The sequence below is a fragment of the Balaenoptera borealis genome (genome assembly GCF_965194805.1).
Source record: "Balaenoptera borealis genome assembly, chromosome: 17".
In the NCBI taxonomy this organism is placed as follows: Eukaryota; Metazoa; Chordata; class Mammalia; order Artiodactyla; family Balaenopteridae; genus Balaenoptera; species Balaenoptera borealis.
Window position 1 is genome coordinate 18616947 of NC_138876.1, and position 17821 is coordinate 18634767.

General features: G+C 37.3%; 1 protein-coding gene across 5 annotated transcripts in view; it reads right to left on the bottom strand.

Moving 5' to 3' along the window:
* COL14A1 (collagen type XIV alpha 1 chain) overlaps positions 1-17821 on the bottom strand; it is a 242075-nt gene that overhangs the window by 112188 nt on the left and 112066 nt on the right. For all 5 annotated transcript variants that reach the window (XM_082364190.1, XM_082364193.1, XM_082364191.1 and 2 more), the window contains exons 21-24: positions 15907-16029; positions 13578-13727; positions 10560-10676; positions 3039-3185 (exon numbers count right to left, since the gene is read on the bottom strand). In XM_082364190.1, coding sequence (XP_082220316.1) covers positions 3039-3185; positions 10560-10676; positions 13578-13727; positions 15907-16029 — 537 coding nt within the window. The remainder of the gene's footprint in view (positions 1-3038; positions 3186-10559; positions 10677-13577; positions 13728-15906; positions 16030-17821) is intronic.

A 17821-nucleotide genomic window follows, 5' to 3' on the forward strand; every position in this document is an offset into this window, starting at 1 on the left:
TCAACGAATTATAGCCATTCACACAGAGGAATGTTCAGCCTCTGCAGACAGTAAGCGCCAACTAGCTGGAAGGATTTGAGCTCAAGCAGACTGTTTGCTGGGAATGTTGTAAAAGGAATTCCTTCACTGCCAGGAAGGTTGTAAGAGACAAATTTTAAGGTCTCTTCCAATTCTAGGAGCCAATAAAATAATATTATTTGAATAAAGTGATTCAACATTTAAAGGAATGAGGTATATTACTGATATGGAAAAATGGAAAAGTGTTTGAGATTAATCCTTGTGTGAAATGAAGCAGAAAACCATGGTATGATCCCATCTGTGAAAAATGAAAAAATTCTATTTAACTGATAAATATAATATTGATTTATCTATACATGTCTATATGGTTATACACACACAGACACACACACACACACACACAAAACAGGTAACAGGTAGAATTTCTTGAAGGAGACCAAGATGGTACAAATGGGTATTTATTTCTGGGAGGAAAGAATGAGGAAAGAGGGAAGGTGACAACACAATATATACCTTCTGTTGCATTATTACAGATATAGAATATCACTTTTATCTTTTAAAGGCAATTTTTTGGAAACTAAAAAGTTTCAAAATTAAAAACATTTGAGACATTTTAATATTAAAACTAGGACTGCAAAACTTTTTTGAAAGCACCATCAAATCCTTCTAGAGCCAGATGTATTTATCTTAAAATTTGTGGAAGCAGTGGGTCATCTTTATAATGGTGCATTTTCTTTAATGTGAAAAACTGAGGCATATCCTAACTTTAGTCAATAAATCAAGAACAAAATCAACGAGTGGCTCTGGAAGCCAGATCAATATGTTTGGTCAGAACATCTGGCCTAAGAGTCTCTTGGGTAAGAAGAACCACAATGAACTGGGAACCTGTGTTTATATTCTCTATGTGGCACACAGATGGTCCCTGTGTTCAAGTGTGTGAGAAGCTGTCACATAGAAGAGGAAACAGTCTCAATGTGCATTTGCTTCAGAAGGCTGAACTAGAGCCAGTGGGTAGAAGCTATAAGATGACAGATGTCCCCAACAGAAGGAAAACATTTATACCAAACAGAGCTTTCCAAAATAACCCTGGACTGGTAATTAACAGTTGTGAGGTTAAGGTTAGGGGCATTTGAAGGAGACCAGAGTCCCCAAACTCAAATATTTTTAGAGGTCAGTCAAGTAATGAATGGGAGCAAAGAACATAGCCTAAACATTAAGGAATAACAAACTTAAGGGCGCATACACTGTCTAAAAGAGACAGCAGTTACTGAGTTTCTGTAGATTTAGCACCATAAGGATTTGTGTGCCTTGTGTTGTCAGCTCTTTTGAATTTTCAAGAATACTTTAAAACTTAAAAAAAAAAAAATAGCCCAGAGAAAAACATAGCTGACAGTGAGATCTAACCCCATGGCCATCAGTTTGTGACTTCCAGGAAGACAGCAAGGGTGATAATAAAAGTACTTGTTCAATAAGATACAGGTTGAAAAGTTCCTCAGCAGGCTCTTTGCATTGGATCTTTACCACCACCAAAGGAGGTAAGAGAGTAGGTATTTAATTTTATTGGTAAGCCAAAAGCAGCTCAGAGATGTTAAATTGCCCAAGGCCACAATGCTAAAAAAGGACCCCAACCAAGCCTATTTGACTCTAAATCTCATGCACTACCAGGCCTCTAATAATTTTGAAATTATATAATCCTCTATCCATAAAACAAATTCTAATGAACAATCAGAAGCAACAAACAACTGATACATTCTCCAATGTGGATAAACCTCAAAAACATAGGCTAAGTGAAAGATGTCAGATGCAAAAGACTACATATTACATATTTCCATTTCTATGAAATGTCTAGAAATGTACAAGAAAAGAAAGTAGACTGCCTGGAGCAGACAGTAGGAAAGAAGACTCACTGGGGATGAGCTTGAAAGCTCTCTGGATTGATGGGGATGTCCTAACATTGGATTGTAGCGATGGCTGCACAACCTTTTAAATGTACCAAAGATCATTGAATTGTACGCTTAAAATGGGTGAATTTTATGGAATGTAAATTATACCTTAAAAATACATGTGTCATGTAAAATGTTGAATATTTCAGTGTTATGAAATAAAGTCTCTGTGTTGGAAAGTAGATGATTCCATTAACTATACTTTCACCTTCTCTGTTTGAAGATTATATATTGATCATGATTTCTTTCTGCATGTTCAGAGCAACTGAAAGACCTATATACATGGGTAGTAGAACTTTCTAAACATCAAATGCATGATAGAGGGGCTACCAAGAAAGCCCATTGCCCACCACCTATTCCAATACCAATCTTTGGGGATTTAAAGTTTAAGTTCAAGATATTGAGTTGGGGACACACAAATGTCCCCTGGAATTCACTACCATTCAAACCATTTTAATGTTTGTGGCCTCTAGGTCAGGAATCCTTGATTAAAAGGATACCAAGAAGTTGACATACCAAGAAGTTGATACCCTCCTTGCTGTTTAGAACATGTAAAAAGTGCTTTGTTTTCATTTTATACTTTGCCTTTCCCTTCAGTGCCTCAGATTTCCAGCCAGCATGGAAAAGGAGCGAGAGCCTCTTAAGTAGGCAAGTCTAGGGTCAGCCAGTTGGAACGTCTTGCCTCCATTCCCACCCTCATGGCTGTAGTAATGTGCCATTGTTTTAATGTCGGGACCCAGTCCTTACACTTCATTTCACACTCCACATTCCACAGATGTTCCTAATGGAAATAGATCACAATATAGGTCATTGTTTCAAGCACTTTGCCATCCTATGGCCTTATAGTCCCTGTGACAACATATGGAGGATGGAAAAAAACCATACAGATGACATTAGTGGGCCACAGCAGGGAATTCTGGGACTGAATAAGACACACAAAATTTGTATTACAGATATTCCCACAGAGCAATGGCTAATATTTTTCAAAATGGAATAAGATTTTTGAACCAAAACAGGATGCCTAAAATATTGTTTGTTCATGAAGACAGGGATCAGGAGAGAACACGCTTGACTTACGTGTTTTTTCCGTTATGCTCACACTGGGTCCCTCAATCTCGTGGAGCTTTGTGTAAACACTGATTTTATATTCTGAATCAGGCTGAAGTCCATAGAAGCAATGTCTGTTTGTCCCTCCACCTAGAGTGGATTCTTGCTTTTGTGTATCTATAATAAAAACAAAATAAAACATACATGAACAAAACATACATACATGAACTTTTAAAAAACTTTTTAAAAACAGCCATCAGTAGATGATTTGCTTCTAAAATGCTTAATATGCATGGCCTATTCAGATAACTCCAGAATGAATTAAACTTGTTTGAGGGGGTGTATCTTTTTTTAAAGAGTTAACATATCCACTGTTTTTTTAATATAATTGAAAATCACATTTTTTATGTTCAGAAATGAGACTGACTAGTAAAAGGCTGCTGAGGTCACTCCTTTAACAAATGGAGAACTGTTAATGTTTGTAATTATATGTACACATCTTAATTGACCTTTTGAACAGGTGTCAAGGTGAGTATATTTATATATATATATTTATATAATTCTAAAAATTAGAATTCTCTTTTATTCAATATGATTCTCCAGAACACAGTCAAACAATTAAAAATTGACATAAAAAGATACATCCTTTTGGCCCCATACAACTTATTACCATACAATAGGATGCCCTTCTTGCCAATGGCCTAAAGATATAAGTATGGAGTTAGAAATTGTAGGGTGCTAAGCAGGTCTCATGCCTGTGGGCTAAGAAGTGGGCTTCCAGGATCTCAGAAGTTTCATCTATGGGTCCAGGCGGTTTGCATAGTTGCCACAAATGCAGGCAAGAGCTTGGAACAGCACTGGGACAGCCAGGGTGTCCCCAGACTGTCCAATTCATACCTCTCAGTCTTGATTTTTCACTGACACTCAGGATTTCTTTCGATAGCAAAGGAGACTCCTAGGAAGCTAGGAGGAGGCTCTCCAAATTCCTTGGATTCACTTTAAAGATCCTTTTTTATTCTTTTAAAATCATAATTGAGGAAATAGGACATGGTGCTTAAGAGGCTTACGACCATAAATCATCCCATACATCTTGGTCTCCCAACTCCTGGTTCCAGTATTCTTTTTGTTCTACCAAGGAGACATGCCACACACAGCCATTTCCACTGCCACCTTCTCTGTCCTGGCTTCACCATGGCAGAGGCATGACAAAGAATTTAGGAGGCCTGATTAATTGTTGGCTAATTTCTTCATTCCCATATCCACAGCAAAATTGCTTTGCCTTCCTAGAAGAATTAGTGCTTGCCCTCAGGTTTGGAGACTGGGAGAAGTTGGATTAATTATATTAGTCACTTCCTGAGAGCTTACTATGGTACCTGGTTCAGTGCTTGGTATTTAATGATAAAAATAAGAGCAAAGGTAGTAATGGCCAACATTTAGTGAGTACGTACCATGTACCAGGCACTATTTGTAGGATTTTATGTGTATTAATTCATTGGATCCTTATAATATTTATAATTATCCCAAATTTAAAGACAAGAAACTGAAGGCTAGGAAAGTTAGTAGCTTACCCAAGTCCATACACTAAGTAGCAGAAGTGAAATGTAAATTCAGAACTTGAAGCCCAGTCTCAGAGGACGTTGCTTTAATTTCCATTAATATACCATAAAATAGTTAAATATACAATTTTTTTCAAAATGAAAGAGTTGGAGAGCTGCTGAGTGCATATGAAATTAGTAAGCATGATAGTATGGATATCAGATGAGTCCTCGTGGCTCAGTGCTTTATAGCTCCACTGAACACAGCTGCCTACCTTGGTGGCTTCCATTACTGAAGAATTTAAAATGCGTTTTTTTCATAGGCATAGAGTGTTTATTTATTTATTTTTTAACTACATGGATAATTGGTTAAGAAGAAGAATCCCTGCTACCATAAAAAAAACTACCATGCAAATTTCCCTCTAGATTGATTTTCATCTGATCCACAAATTGCATCCTAGTCAAAGCCTTATATAGTTTTATTTCTAGGAATTTAAAAACCAGTGTTTAAAAACTACATTGATTAAATATTATACATATTTCTGAGAACTCCTGCAAAATGTTATTTATAGTTTATTAAATATGAACAAAATATAGAAAATATTAAAAAATACCAGTTGCAGGGAACTATATTCAATATTGTGTAATAACCTATATGGGAAAAGAATCTGAAAAAGAACATACATACATATGTATATATGTGTGTATACATGTGTATATATGTATACACACATATATATAAATGAATCACTTTGCTGTACACCTGAAACTAACACAACAGTGTAAATCAACTATACTTCAATAAAAAATAAATACATTTTTAAACAGATAGAGCAAAAAAAAAATTGCTTTTTTAAGCATAAAACATGAAAATGTTAAAAAGTGATTTTGGTCTATTTTGAAAGTATAATACCTATTAAATGTCAATCCATATCTTAAATACATATATAAACAAAAATATATTTATTATAACATACATGTCAGAACAAACATGATATATGTCATTTAAATTTTTGTCTATGGACAAATCCTGATTTTTTAAAATATAATTAAATTAAGGCCATTTGTTGAAAGCAATTTGAAATTTATTTTTATAATTGTGAATATTAAAGAGCTTCAAAAGTGAACATAACATAATCTCTAATAATATATTTGTGTGGAATGACTTAAGGTCTACCTCAATATTTTCTTTATCATATATTATACAAAATAATGAAATAAAAAAATTGTTAAGGTGTTTGTGAGATTATGTATTGCTGTGAAAGGAGTTTAATAGTAAGAAAATATTAGTAAACCCTGCCCTCTGCTTTGCTGATGTCCAAGTTCAGTCGGGGGTTCCCAGGCTCAGAACCCCATAATAGCTGCTTCTTTCTGACCCTTAACCCCTCTTTGGAGCCTCCTGCAAGCTTCCGTGAGCCACATGTAATACAAACATTTCCCAAATCCATGCGTGGATCATCTTTATCTATCTCCACAAAAGCTTCCAGGACTCTCCAGGAATCAATTCTAGAGATGCACTTTTCTGTCATTTCCTCTATTTCTCATGAATACCCATGTCACAGACCCTTGACAACAGAATATAAATAGGCTTCACTACTACTACAAAAACAAAAACAAAAAATCTACAAATCATTGGAAAACTGGAACAGATACAGTAAAGTTAATGGGAAACAGTATCAGTTTGATCCCAGTGCTAATGAAGAAGGGTTACATGAATGGGGATGTATCCATGTTGCTTTTGGCATGTGTGATTCAGGTCTAATGGCTTTGCCTTAAAGAACAACATTTAACGCGATCAAATGATGATTAATTTCCTCAACCCCCTGTGCCAAGAGCCAGGAGCTAAATTTATTTTTTTGGAACGGGGGAAAAAATCTGTCATTGTGCATTCATTCTTATGAAGCAAGGCTAAATACACTCTCTGAGTTACTGTCATAGTGATCACTGTGATACCAACTTGATTCCCCAGAATGTCCTATGAGTGGTTACTGAGATCCACAAGCAAAGAATATCCAGGATCCAGGATAGTCAGCTGGAATTTGATGATATATGCTTCCACTCTCCAGGTCTTTCAAATACCCTGACCCCCAAGCATAATATCACTGCTTCAAAAAAAAGTTTAATCTTAAGAATAGGTTTTTGTTTCATATGATCATTTTGGGGGGGATCTGGTCCCTGATAAGGTAGGCTCTCCACTATGCTGCAATTCTCTATTCTTGTTAATGGATGACACAGCAAAATTGACATTTTGGTGTCTAAAGATAGAAGACAAGTTGAGCATCCTTTGAAACTTTAAAAAATTAGGCTAAAAAGAAAGTCACCAAGTTAATGCGATTCGGGAGGGAATACAGTATAGTGGTCCATGTGGTGTATAAATACATGAACTTGAAGGGAAACACTACATCCAACCTCGGGTGTCACGTCAACTCAGAAACAGCTGGACAGAGAGACAGAACTCTTGAGCATCTGCAGAACTAATGGAGGTTCTCATGGGGTTCTGAGTTACTCAAAACCACCCCAAAGTCTCTGACTTTGGTCTGTCCTACGATTAACCAAAAGCCTACAATTTAATTTGGAAAGTGGATGACTGACTCAAAAGCAGATGTGAATTCAGTCTCTCTTGAGAGGACTTGATTCTTCTGGTAATCTTTCTTTTTTTCCTTATTGGCAATTAAAAAATGTCAAAATATTTACACGGGTAGAGGACAGCTGTTGTTTTTGCCTGTCTTGCATCTAATCTTTCTTTCTTTGAATCCATTCCTCCTCACTCTTAGTCTTTTTGATTTGGAAAGGACTGAATAAGAACGCCCACCTCCCCCTCCAGACACAGGGCTGGAAAGTAACCAGGTTTCACCCGTCTTTTATTTCATGCCCTTGAACTCAGTGACAGATTTAGGAGCATGTGACCCCAAACCAGGCCAATACAACTCAGTTCCTGGACTTTTGTAGGAATAATTGAGAAAGAGGAGCTCTCTTTTCACTAAAGCTATTAAGCTGGAAGCTAGGAGTATGCAATTTGGATTAGACTGGGGCCAACTCACAGTCTGGCTGAGAATGAAGGCAGAGGAGAGCAGAACAGAGGGATGGAGCAAGGCTTCATCACGATGAAATTGTTTGAACACCTAGATTTAGACATGCCTAAAGCCAGATACTGTTGAACTTCTCAGTATGTTAGCCAAGAAATTGACCCTTTCGCTTAAGTCCCTTTTATTCGTGTTTCTACCATTCCCAAACAAAACAAGCAAACCTGAATGATACAGCCTTGCTGCTTTATTCACAAAACCTTGGAAATGTATAGGTATTACCTCAGGTGAAAGCCTCAAAAGAAGTCATTTAGGAGAAACTGAAGCCCAGAGAAGAAAATTGACCAGCAGCTGTGGTCAGAGCAGATGCAAACCCACTGACTTCATCTCAGGATAAAAGTGCACCGACCAGACCATGGGAAATACACACACACACACACACACACACACACACTGAGAAAACTACCTGTCAAACAGTAGGAGTTTGGCAGAGACGTTCATAAATAAGCCAGACTGGGATGAGGCTTTTCTCCATCACATGGAGGAATTGGGTCCCATTTCTCTCTAGTTTCTCCTCTGATTGAGGGGGAAGGGCTAAAATTTCTGCAGAGGCAGCATATGTAGCCAGTGGGAGATATTACAGAGTTAAAACAGCGGGAGCCCTGGAACTCGTGTGCCCATGGAAGAAGGGGCATCTGATCACAAGTCCTTCGAAGGCAGTGAATAGGATAATGATCACATTTCTCTGTGAGATAAAGAAACTCAACCTAATTCTTCCCCACTCCAATGTGGAAAGACTATTGCCTGACCTAAATTGTGAAAGTTAAAATATCTAAACATATTCCCTACTGCTCTCCCCACATTAACTCCCCACCCCAAACATCAATTAGAATCTGTTGCTGTCTAGTTGGTTAATAATATTCAGTTGGACACCTGAGTGAATAAGATGTAGGCTAATTGGGCTTAGAAATCTCTCAGCTATAAGTGCTGATGAAAAATAAATGGAGCAACACTTTTGTTCATTCCTGTTGAACTGAGACGGTTGAGGCTCAGTCAAAGAGGTTTTCGGCAGCCTGAAAACAATCCTGGGAGAGTACAAACTAACTCAACTGGAAGAAGGAAACAGGGACTTGCATTTTTTGCTAGTAAAAATCTTGGCTTCAGAAAGAGCGTACTGAGATTTTAAATTACCAGATCAATGTTATCAGACCCATCAGTCACATCCTCTGATAAGAATCTCAGTGCCATTTTGCAAATATGCTAAAGTAAAAGCATTAAAAAAACAAAAAAAACAAAAAAACTGATGGATTTCACTAATCCCATGATAGACAGTTTTGATATCTTTATGTCAATCTATATAATTATAATTTTTAATGCAAGCCAGTGAATATCTACAGGAACCTATGTCTCAGTGCCAACTTCTTAAATGATACAAAAGATAAAAATATTCTGGAGTAGTTTGGAAGTGTGATTTTTATAGCTACTATTTTGTTAAAGCTTAACAAATACCACCAAATGTGATAAATGTCAACCCTTCTATATTAAAGTGTGACTTAGCTAGTCTTAAAAAGATAAATGAAACATGACTCCTCAAGATTTATAGTTGTTTCTCAAACAGTTGCATATCTTTCGTCTAATTCTGCTTAAGTATCCCATAAATCACATAAAACCACCACAGAACCCATATGATTTGTCCTGACTTTCCCTTATTCAATGTTTATTCCAGATTAAAGCCACTCCCATAAGCTTAGCCAGTGTCTGGCTAAAGGGACCCTTACGGGATCACATGCAGGGAATCAAGGAATTAATGGCTTAAGCACGCCTGCGGAGACAATGCCTTGGTTGGTGTTGGCAGGAATCTCTTCTCGTGTTCCTCATCTCCTATCCTCGTATTTTCAGCACATTTCCAAACACTCTCAGCACTCTACTAAACTGTGCTTTCCACTTTCTGGATTGGATCAAAAGTGGGATTTCTGCATGTTGAATGTAGTTACAGCCAGGGATGTGGGCTGCGAACTAAACTCAGTCCTATCCAGACCCGAAAAATTAGCTCCTTCTGCTTTTTCAAATGGGGAAACCATGATCATTTACCCAGAAAGAAAAAAATTTAACGGTCTTATTAGCAAGTTTGAAAGATTAAAAAAAATCATCTGGGATTCTCTAGTGTCTATGTCCTCCCCCAAAATAACAAGACGCATCTCTTCTACTGATAATACAAATCTGATTATAGTAATTTTCATTATTGGATCTCATCTTCTGAATATTACTCATGCTGATAATGTGAAAAGAGGATTAATGGTCCTTAGAAACTCATTTTTGGGGAATCAGTCTTTCGTCATTGTTCTTGATACTTTTAGTGAAAATAAGCAGACATTTTTAGTGTTTCAACTTTGAAGCCAAGTCCCAAATTGTAGATGTACTTGAGAGCTGTGATGCGGAAGAACCTGTCCATGATAGCATAGATACATCATATCACCTCCTGAATGAGAGTTTGCTGCTCATCAATTATCCCCAAAAGTAAAAAAAAAAAAAAAAAAAAAAAATCACTGAGAAAAACATTAAAGTCAAACCTAGATCCCCATGGAGTAAAGACCAACATAACAGCACCATATAATTTTAACATATGTTATCAGTCCTGCCTATTCAGCTCCTATCACCAATAGCAGCTTACATTTCCTGGGTGCTTAATATGTGCAAAGCACTGCTGCAAATGTTTTACATGGATTCTCTCAGCTTAATCCTAGCAGAATGCCACAAGATCAGCACTACGGTTCTACCCATTAACTACAGATGGGAAAATGGAGGTTTGGAGAGGTTAAAAAATTGGCTTAACCAGCCGTCCTGATTCCAAACCCTGCATGATCCATAACATAACATAATATTGCCTCCTCAAGAAGAATGCTTTTGTCTAATGTTCCTTGTGTGTTGTCCACAGTGATTGGCACAGAGTACACGAGTGCTTGACAAAAACATATGTGATGGATTGCACTTACCCTGGCGGGATTCTATAACTATCCTGTAGGCAGTGGCATGACGTTGCACCTGCCAGCGAGCACATAAGCTGGTCGTTTGGATCTGGTCTGCCTGAAGATTGGTCACACCCAAAAACACTATAGTGAAATAGAAACATAACTATGTCACATTGCAGACAATGCCACAAATGTCCCCAAGTCTGAATTAACATGGTAAAATTCGAATTCAAAGTTCCATAGCCAGTGGTGGGAAATTCGTCAAGTCACAATAAATTAGTGCACAAAAGATTAACTATTTTATGACTTAAAAAAGCAGTTGCAAAACATGATGTATGATAGGGTCTGTCTGCTATTTGTAAACACAAAAGAAAATATATATTCTGGAAAAGACCAGAAGCAAGGGTAGTAAACTTATGGGTGATTTTAAATCTTTCCTCTTTATTTATGTGTGCTTTTAAAATATTCCACAATTAATATATAATACTTTTATAATAAAAAAGTTTAATACAATATGCACCTATCAACCACTGAAAGATAGTCATGGTTTAAATGAAAGGGAAGAGCAAAGCAGACAAAGTGGAAGTCTTATTCAGACAGGAGCAGTTCACACGGACTGGCCTTCAAAACATGATTGAATGAGAATGGATATATTTTTGAAAATTTAAAAAGGAAAGATTTTACACAGATAAAAAATAATCAAAAGAAATACACAGATTCTTATACTCTTAGAGCAAACACTGTGATATTCAAAAATGATTCACAGGGAGTTTATTTGGGGAATCAGTAAAAATATCGTTTCTCCAATACAATAGAGGACTAAACATTCAGTGTTTATCACTTAGATCCAAGCAGAAAAAGCAGAAAATTAATAATGTTTGCTTTCTCTAATGACCCCTGACTTCATCCACATCATTTCCTCATACTTCCCCTCTCTTTTAGCTACTTCATAAAGTTTAAAAATAGCTTATAATTACTTTTCAAGACAGTAGAGATAATCTGGACTAATCACAGTTTGCATCTTGACATTATTCCTTTCTGTTAGATCAGCAAGGGAAAACCTTCTTCCCTAAGGCCAATTAAACAACCCTCTCCCCCCAACAAAAAAGGAAATCAATAACGATTTATATAACCACACTAAATTTAAAAAACACCTTGAATTAATTTATTTGCCATTGCATGGGGTTTTATCTTGCTTGGGAGAAAGAGAGAAAACAAATAATAAGCCAATCTAATTTTTACTTTAAGGGTAGACTATAAAACAGTTCAATACCCTCAGTCTTTTAAAATATATTTGGAATAATCACCACATTTATTAAAGGGGAGAAGAGGGATGAAACAGAAGAAAGAGGGGAGCAGAGAAAGGAGGATAAAAAGAGACAAGAAAGAGTAAGGAGAAGAAAGACCAATAGAAAATCATGGACATAAAACATGGCACAAACAGAAAGGGTAATCTGGAGAGGAAAATGAAGATAAACTAGAGGAGAGAGGTAAGAAAGGGTAGGGAAATGCACAGGGGACTCCAAGCTGTTCCTAAGGAGGGACTGAGGGGTTGCTATAATGGCATAACACAGGGAAATTACTTGCAGTTTACAGTAGTACCTAAAACAGTATCATTTCAACAGCCAAGTACGAGATCAGAACCACAGGCCAAAGCCTTCCTAGATCTGTTGAAGACGGAGACTATTTCTTTTGAGATTAAATTGATTCCATATCTAGCCTTTAAAATCTAAAGATATTCCATAAAAGAGAATTCAGGGAGCTTTCTCTAATGAAAGGATAGGCCTTATATAAAACATAGTTGCCAGATATAGGTGGCTTGGGGTTTGGTCTAATATATGCCTCATCCTTACAAAATTCCTTTTATTGGATTAATTTTTTGATTAGCAGTTAGAGTGAGATATGGCCCAAATGCATAAAGCACAATTATTACAATAATAATAGTGGCTATTCATTGAGTGCTTGCCATATGGTAGACACTTTTTATACATTACCTCTTTAATCCTGCCGAGCAGCCTGTAAACAGTTATGATTATCTTCGTCTTGGAGTTGAGAAAATTTAGGCTCAGAGAAGTTCAGTAATTTGCTCAAGGCCTTAGCTAATAAGTAGAAGATTTAAGGTTTATACTTCTGATTATACCATGATGATCATTCTCGAGTGTGGGGCATGTACTGTTGATAGCACTCAGGATAATTTCAGTGATCACACAGCCAAACCATTTTTATTTTGGTCATTTATGTATTATCTTTAATGTGTATTGAAAATACTGGTTTTCTGTTTAGAGTAATTTGTGGGTTTTAAAAGCATTTTAGTAAAAAAAAAAAAAAAAACCAGAAACTGTAGTCCATTTAAAGATATATTAAACAGATGGTGTGGAAGCATAACAAACATCAGGAATATGGAACATATGTGCTGGAGTTGGAAAACACTGTATTATGCCATGGATGTCTGCGAGTGGTGCCTGCCAAGGAGAAGTCCCAGATGGTGAGCAGACAGCATGTAAACCCTTAAAAGATAGAGAAGGAACTCTTTTGAGTGGTGCAAGTATCTTTTATGGATGGGGTGTATGTGTGTGTGTGTGTGTGTGTGTGTGTGTGAGAGAGAGAGAGAGAGTGAGAGAGAGACAGAGAGACAGAGAGAGACAGAGAGACAGAGAGAGAGGAGGGGCAAAGGCTTTGAGAAAAGGCAAATTTCTCCCTGGCTCAACTTTGATGGGTTTTGGCCACATCAGGCTATACAGGTTGGTTGGAAAATTTCATCTAATTTGAAAAATACCAACAAAGACTTTCCAGAAGGAAATCCCATCCACCACCATCAAATATATTGGAACGCCAGGTTCTGACGTTCCGCCTGCCAACTAGGACTCTGAACTATAGCCCTGAGTAAGGAGCACACCTTTCTTTCCATGAAACACCATCCAGAAAGGGCAAGGCTGAGGAAAAGAAAAACCAACTGCCAAGTTGAAGCAGGGGTTGAGTTACAGGGAAAACAAAGCAGCAAAACCACATGGAGGGGCTGAAGTGACAGGACATCAGTCTTACGTGTTTTCACCACGCCTGTTAGAGCGTCGCTGAAACCTGAGGCCTGGGAAGCAAATATTTTCACGTTGTAGTCCGTTCCACTGAGGAGGTTTGTGATAAGGATGGTGTTAATGTTGGCCCCTACGAACGTCTCCAGCGTTGGGCCAGCAACTAACAAGAAAGAGTGCATTTCAGTTATAACAGAATGTGGAGAAATGGACACACTCCTGAAGTAACAGTACTTATTCCACTGTGTTTCACGTTGCCCAAAAGGCAAACAGCAGAGCTGAGGTTTGGCCCCATTTAGCTCCAAGACTTACACACCTGACTCCCAGCCTAAGGCTCTTTTTAGGCAACTAGTTCTTCCCCTAGTACTTGAAGAAGCTGGTCCACCCCACAATCCACCACCCACCCTACTGTGAGGCCTTCACAGTGGAGCTCCTATGTTGTCGTAGGCTTTGGGGCATGTGCTAAACAGAAGTCATTTTCAGTTACCCCACCTCAGACACCCAGCTTTGTCCCCAGACAGCATGCAAGTGGCCTTAGCAGCAAATTTTATCATGGACACTATGCCATACCTTGCCACTTGGGGGACCAGCATATATGTTACCATTATGGGCTTTATCCACTCCTCTTATGCTTTTTAAGACCAGACAGATGACAATTTTACTCCAAGGCCCTTGACTATCTGGCTTCTTTGGGCTTCTACATTTTCATCTCTGTTTCAACCCAGCAGAATCTCTGATCATTAAAAACACTCCATGCTATGTCCTATACAAGTGTATTTACCTCCTGCCTCTTCCCCTATGTGCTCATTCTTTGAGCACTTTGACTTAATAAGTTCCTAAATACTCATCACTTTACTCCAGAGCCCCCTCCTTCCAACAATATATTTATATTTTTCTGTATGTATGTGGTATCTCAGTAGAGGTTTTCCCACACCCCCAACTCTCAGTGCAAATGACATCATACAGTTCTTGCACTTGACCTAGAACTGGATTTTTTCAACCTCAGCACTGTTGACATTTTGGGCTAGATAACTTTTTATTCTGGAGCAATGGGGGAGCAAGTTGCCTACAGTGACTTGTAAGATGCTTAACTGTCCCTGCTAGAGGCCAATAGCAACCCCCTACCCCCCAAGTTGTGACAGAATGTAGACAACCAAAATATCTCTGTTGGGCAGCAAAATTGTACCAGTTAAGAACCACTGGCCTAAAACAAATCTATTTTCCCTCAGAAAATCTGGTTAAGTATTTATAGAATGGTCCAAAGAATAAATTCAGCAGGGCTGTTTTGCAAATAAACACATGCCTCAGGCCTAAAGAAAAGAAACAAAAAAGTTGGTGATGGATCCCAAGGCATCAGTCTTGAGCAGGCTAGTGCATCCATGGTATATTCTTGCTCTTTCATTTTTATGGTTCATAGATATGTTTGTCTGGAGAAATTGGAGGTGGAGTATTTTAACTGTATGGACCTAGATAATGGGACACAATAGAAAAGTCTGGAAAGTGTTTTAGAGGCAAGAGCTACATCTCAGATGCCAGATTGAGACTCACAGAGCTTTTGAGGGCAGAAAGAGCTTTTTAATGACCCAGAGGATAATTTTTAAATTTTCCTGCCAAATCAAGAAAAATAATAGGAGAACCGTTTCCTGCTGAACATTTGGAGTACTGAAGGCCCAGGTCCAGAAAACTGAGAAGACTCTTATAATATCTATTTTTAGTCTCTTGTTTAAACTTCATGAAAGTGCTCAGTATCAGGAGATGATACTGTAACAGGTGAAGTTGCACATGTTCTCCACGGGCAGATGGACCAAGGGTACAATCTCCCCCATCTGGGTCATTCTCCTGTCTTCAGGATATAATGATGTGGGAAGTAAGGACAGAGGTGATCAAGGTGGCTGAGAGGTTTATGAAAAAGCCTTTTACTACCACAATCTTAGGGCTCTGATGAATTTTATACCTTAATGTAGTTTCCAAAATAAGGAGACTGAGAAGTTGGTAAATGGACTTTTTCCAACTAATTCAAGAAGAGGTAGAAGAGGAATTAGAGATTACAGATTCCAAATACTCATCAAGCCTTAGAAGCTTCCTACTGCTATGAAGTCAAGGTCTCCTTAGGCAGCTCCTTGTCTGGGGTGTGTCTAGGTCAGGTGTAAACTAAGTATATATTCTGCTTGTTAACGTATCAGTTATTTTTAGGTAAGGTCATAAGTTCAAAGCATTTTTTTTTTCAAAAAAGGTAAGAGACTCTTCCCATTTCTTAAAGCCAAAGATGAAACCAAAGATAGAAAGTAAAAACAAAAATAACCTATCTTGAAAGACAATATTTTTTAAAAAGCATGACTTACCACTGACAGGTTTGTAGACAATCCTATAGCCCTTTACAGGGGAAGATGGGGGATCCCATGTAATGCGCAATCTGTTATACCATTCTTCTGAAACCTGTAAGTTCTGGGGACCAGAGGGTGGCACTGGGCAGGAAGGAAAATGAAAAAAGAGGGTTTAGTGTGGTTTCCATCTTTACAACCTACACTGTGGTTAACAAAATCTAAGATATCTTCCCACAATGTTAAAAATACTTACAAGGGAAATGTACTAAAACACATGGTAAGAAGCCTTTGAGAATCCATGGTTGTGTTAAATATTAAATAATAGAAAATAATTGTTCTTGTGGTAAAACACTTTTTTCTGAAGATCAGCGGTTCATTCAATGAAATTTGGGTTCCTTCTTCTTCAGTTCCTTTTAAGTAAAACTGAATTCAGTAGTGTTTATTAAAAAATTTCTGTCGACACACCGCTCTGTTTCACTGTCAAAGGATGTTTGTACAGCCGTATCAAGGATGATTAGATAATAGTAATGATGGTAATTCTCAAAGGTAAGATTCTGATGATTTTGTTTGCTTTCATCTTCACATTACCTATATTTTTTTAAACTTTATATCATCATCCATCAATTTTTTATCAAAACATTAAAGCCATTTATATGAAGGAACTTTGTAAAATATTGTGAATATTGATGGATATTATCATTATCATTACCACTTTGTTGTTGACAGAATTTAGTTGTGTTGACCACTGCTTAAAAAAAGTGGACCATCCAAACTTATTTCAAAGAACACACTTTGAAATAATTTTACTGTAAAGATACTGTTAAATGTGATAGTATTTCCGTAATGAAGTTTAAGTCATATTTCTATAGTAATAGTCTTTAAATAGTTTTTATTTGTGTGAGTGTATCATGGAACTCTCTTACAAATTATGCTATTTTAAACTTTTTAAATTTTTATACAATTTTTAAAGGTTACTTTTCATTTACAGTTATTACAAAATAGTGGCTGTATTCCCCGTGTTCTACAAGACAGCCTTAAGCCTATCTTACACCCAATAGTTTGTACCTCCCACCCCCTCACCCCTACATTTCCCCCCCTGCACCACTGGTAACCACTAGTTTGTTCTCTATACCTGTGAGACTGCTTCTTTTATGTTATATTCACTACTTTGTTGTATTTGTTAGAACCCACATATACAAATTATGCTAATTTTCAACACGTGAAAGTTAAAAGTAGATCTTCGAGTCCAGGTCATCAGCCATGATGGAGCCCCTTTACCTTCCCACTGCCTTCCTCCCCTCCCCCCAGCAGTGGTGGATTTAAGGTAATTTTATGGAACTTTAGAGTGTTAAATAACACAATCCAAAACCAACTCTGAAGAGCAGAATTTACTATGCTACTTTTAAACCACTCTTGCCTGCTTTTTTTTTTTTAATTTAGATTTAAAAGCACATGGTAGATGGCTTTGGGTAGTATAGTCATTTTCAAAATGTTGATTCTTCCAATCCAAGAACATGGTATATCTATCTGTTTGTATCATCTTTAATTTCTTTCATCAGTGTCTTATAGTTTTCTGTATACAGATCTTTTGTCTCCTTAGGTAGGTTTATTCCTAGGTATTTTATTCTTTTTGTTGCAGTGGTAAATGGGAGTGCTTCCTTAATTTCTCTTTCAGATTTTTCATCAGTAGTGTATACGAATGCAAGAGGTTTCTGTGCATTAATTTTGTATCCTGCTACTTTACCAAATTCATTGATTAGCTCTAGTAGTTTTCTGGTAGCATTTGTACGGAAACACAAAAGACCTTGAATAGCCAAAGGAATCTTGAGAAAGAAAAACAGAGCTGGAGGAATCAGGCTCCCTGACTTCAGACTATACTACAAAGCTACAGTAATCAAGACAGTACGGTACTGCCACAAAAACAGAAATATAG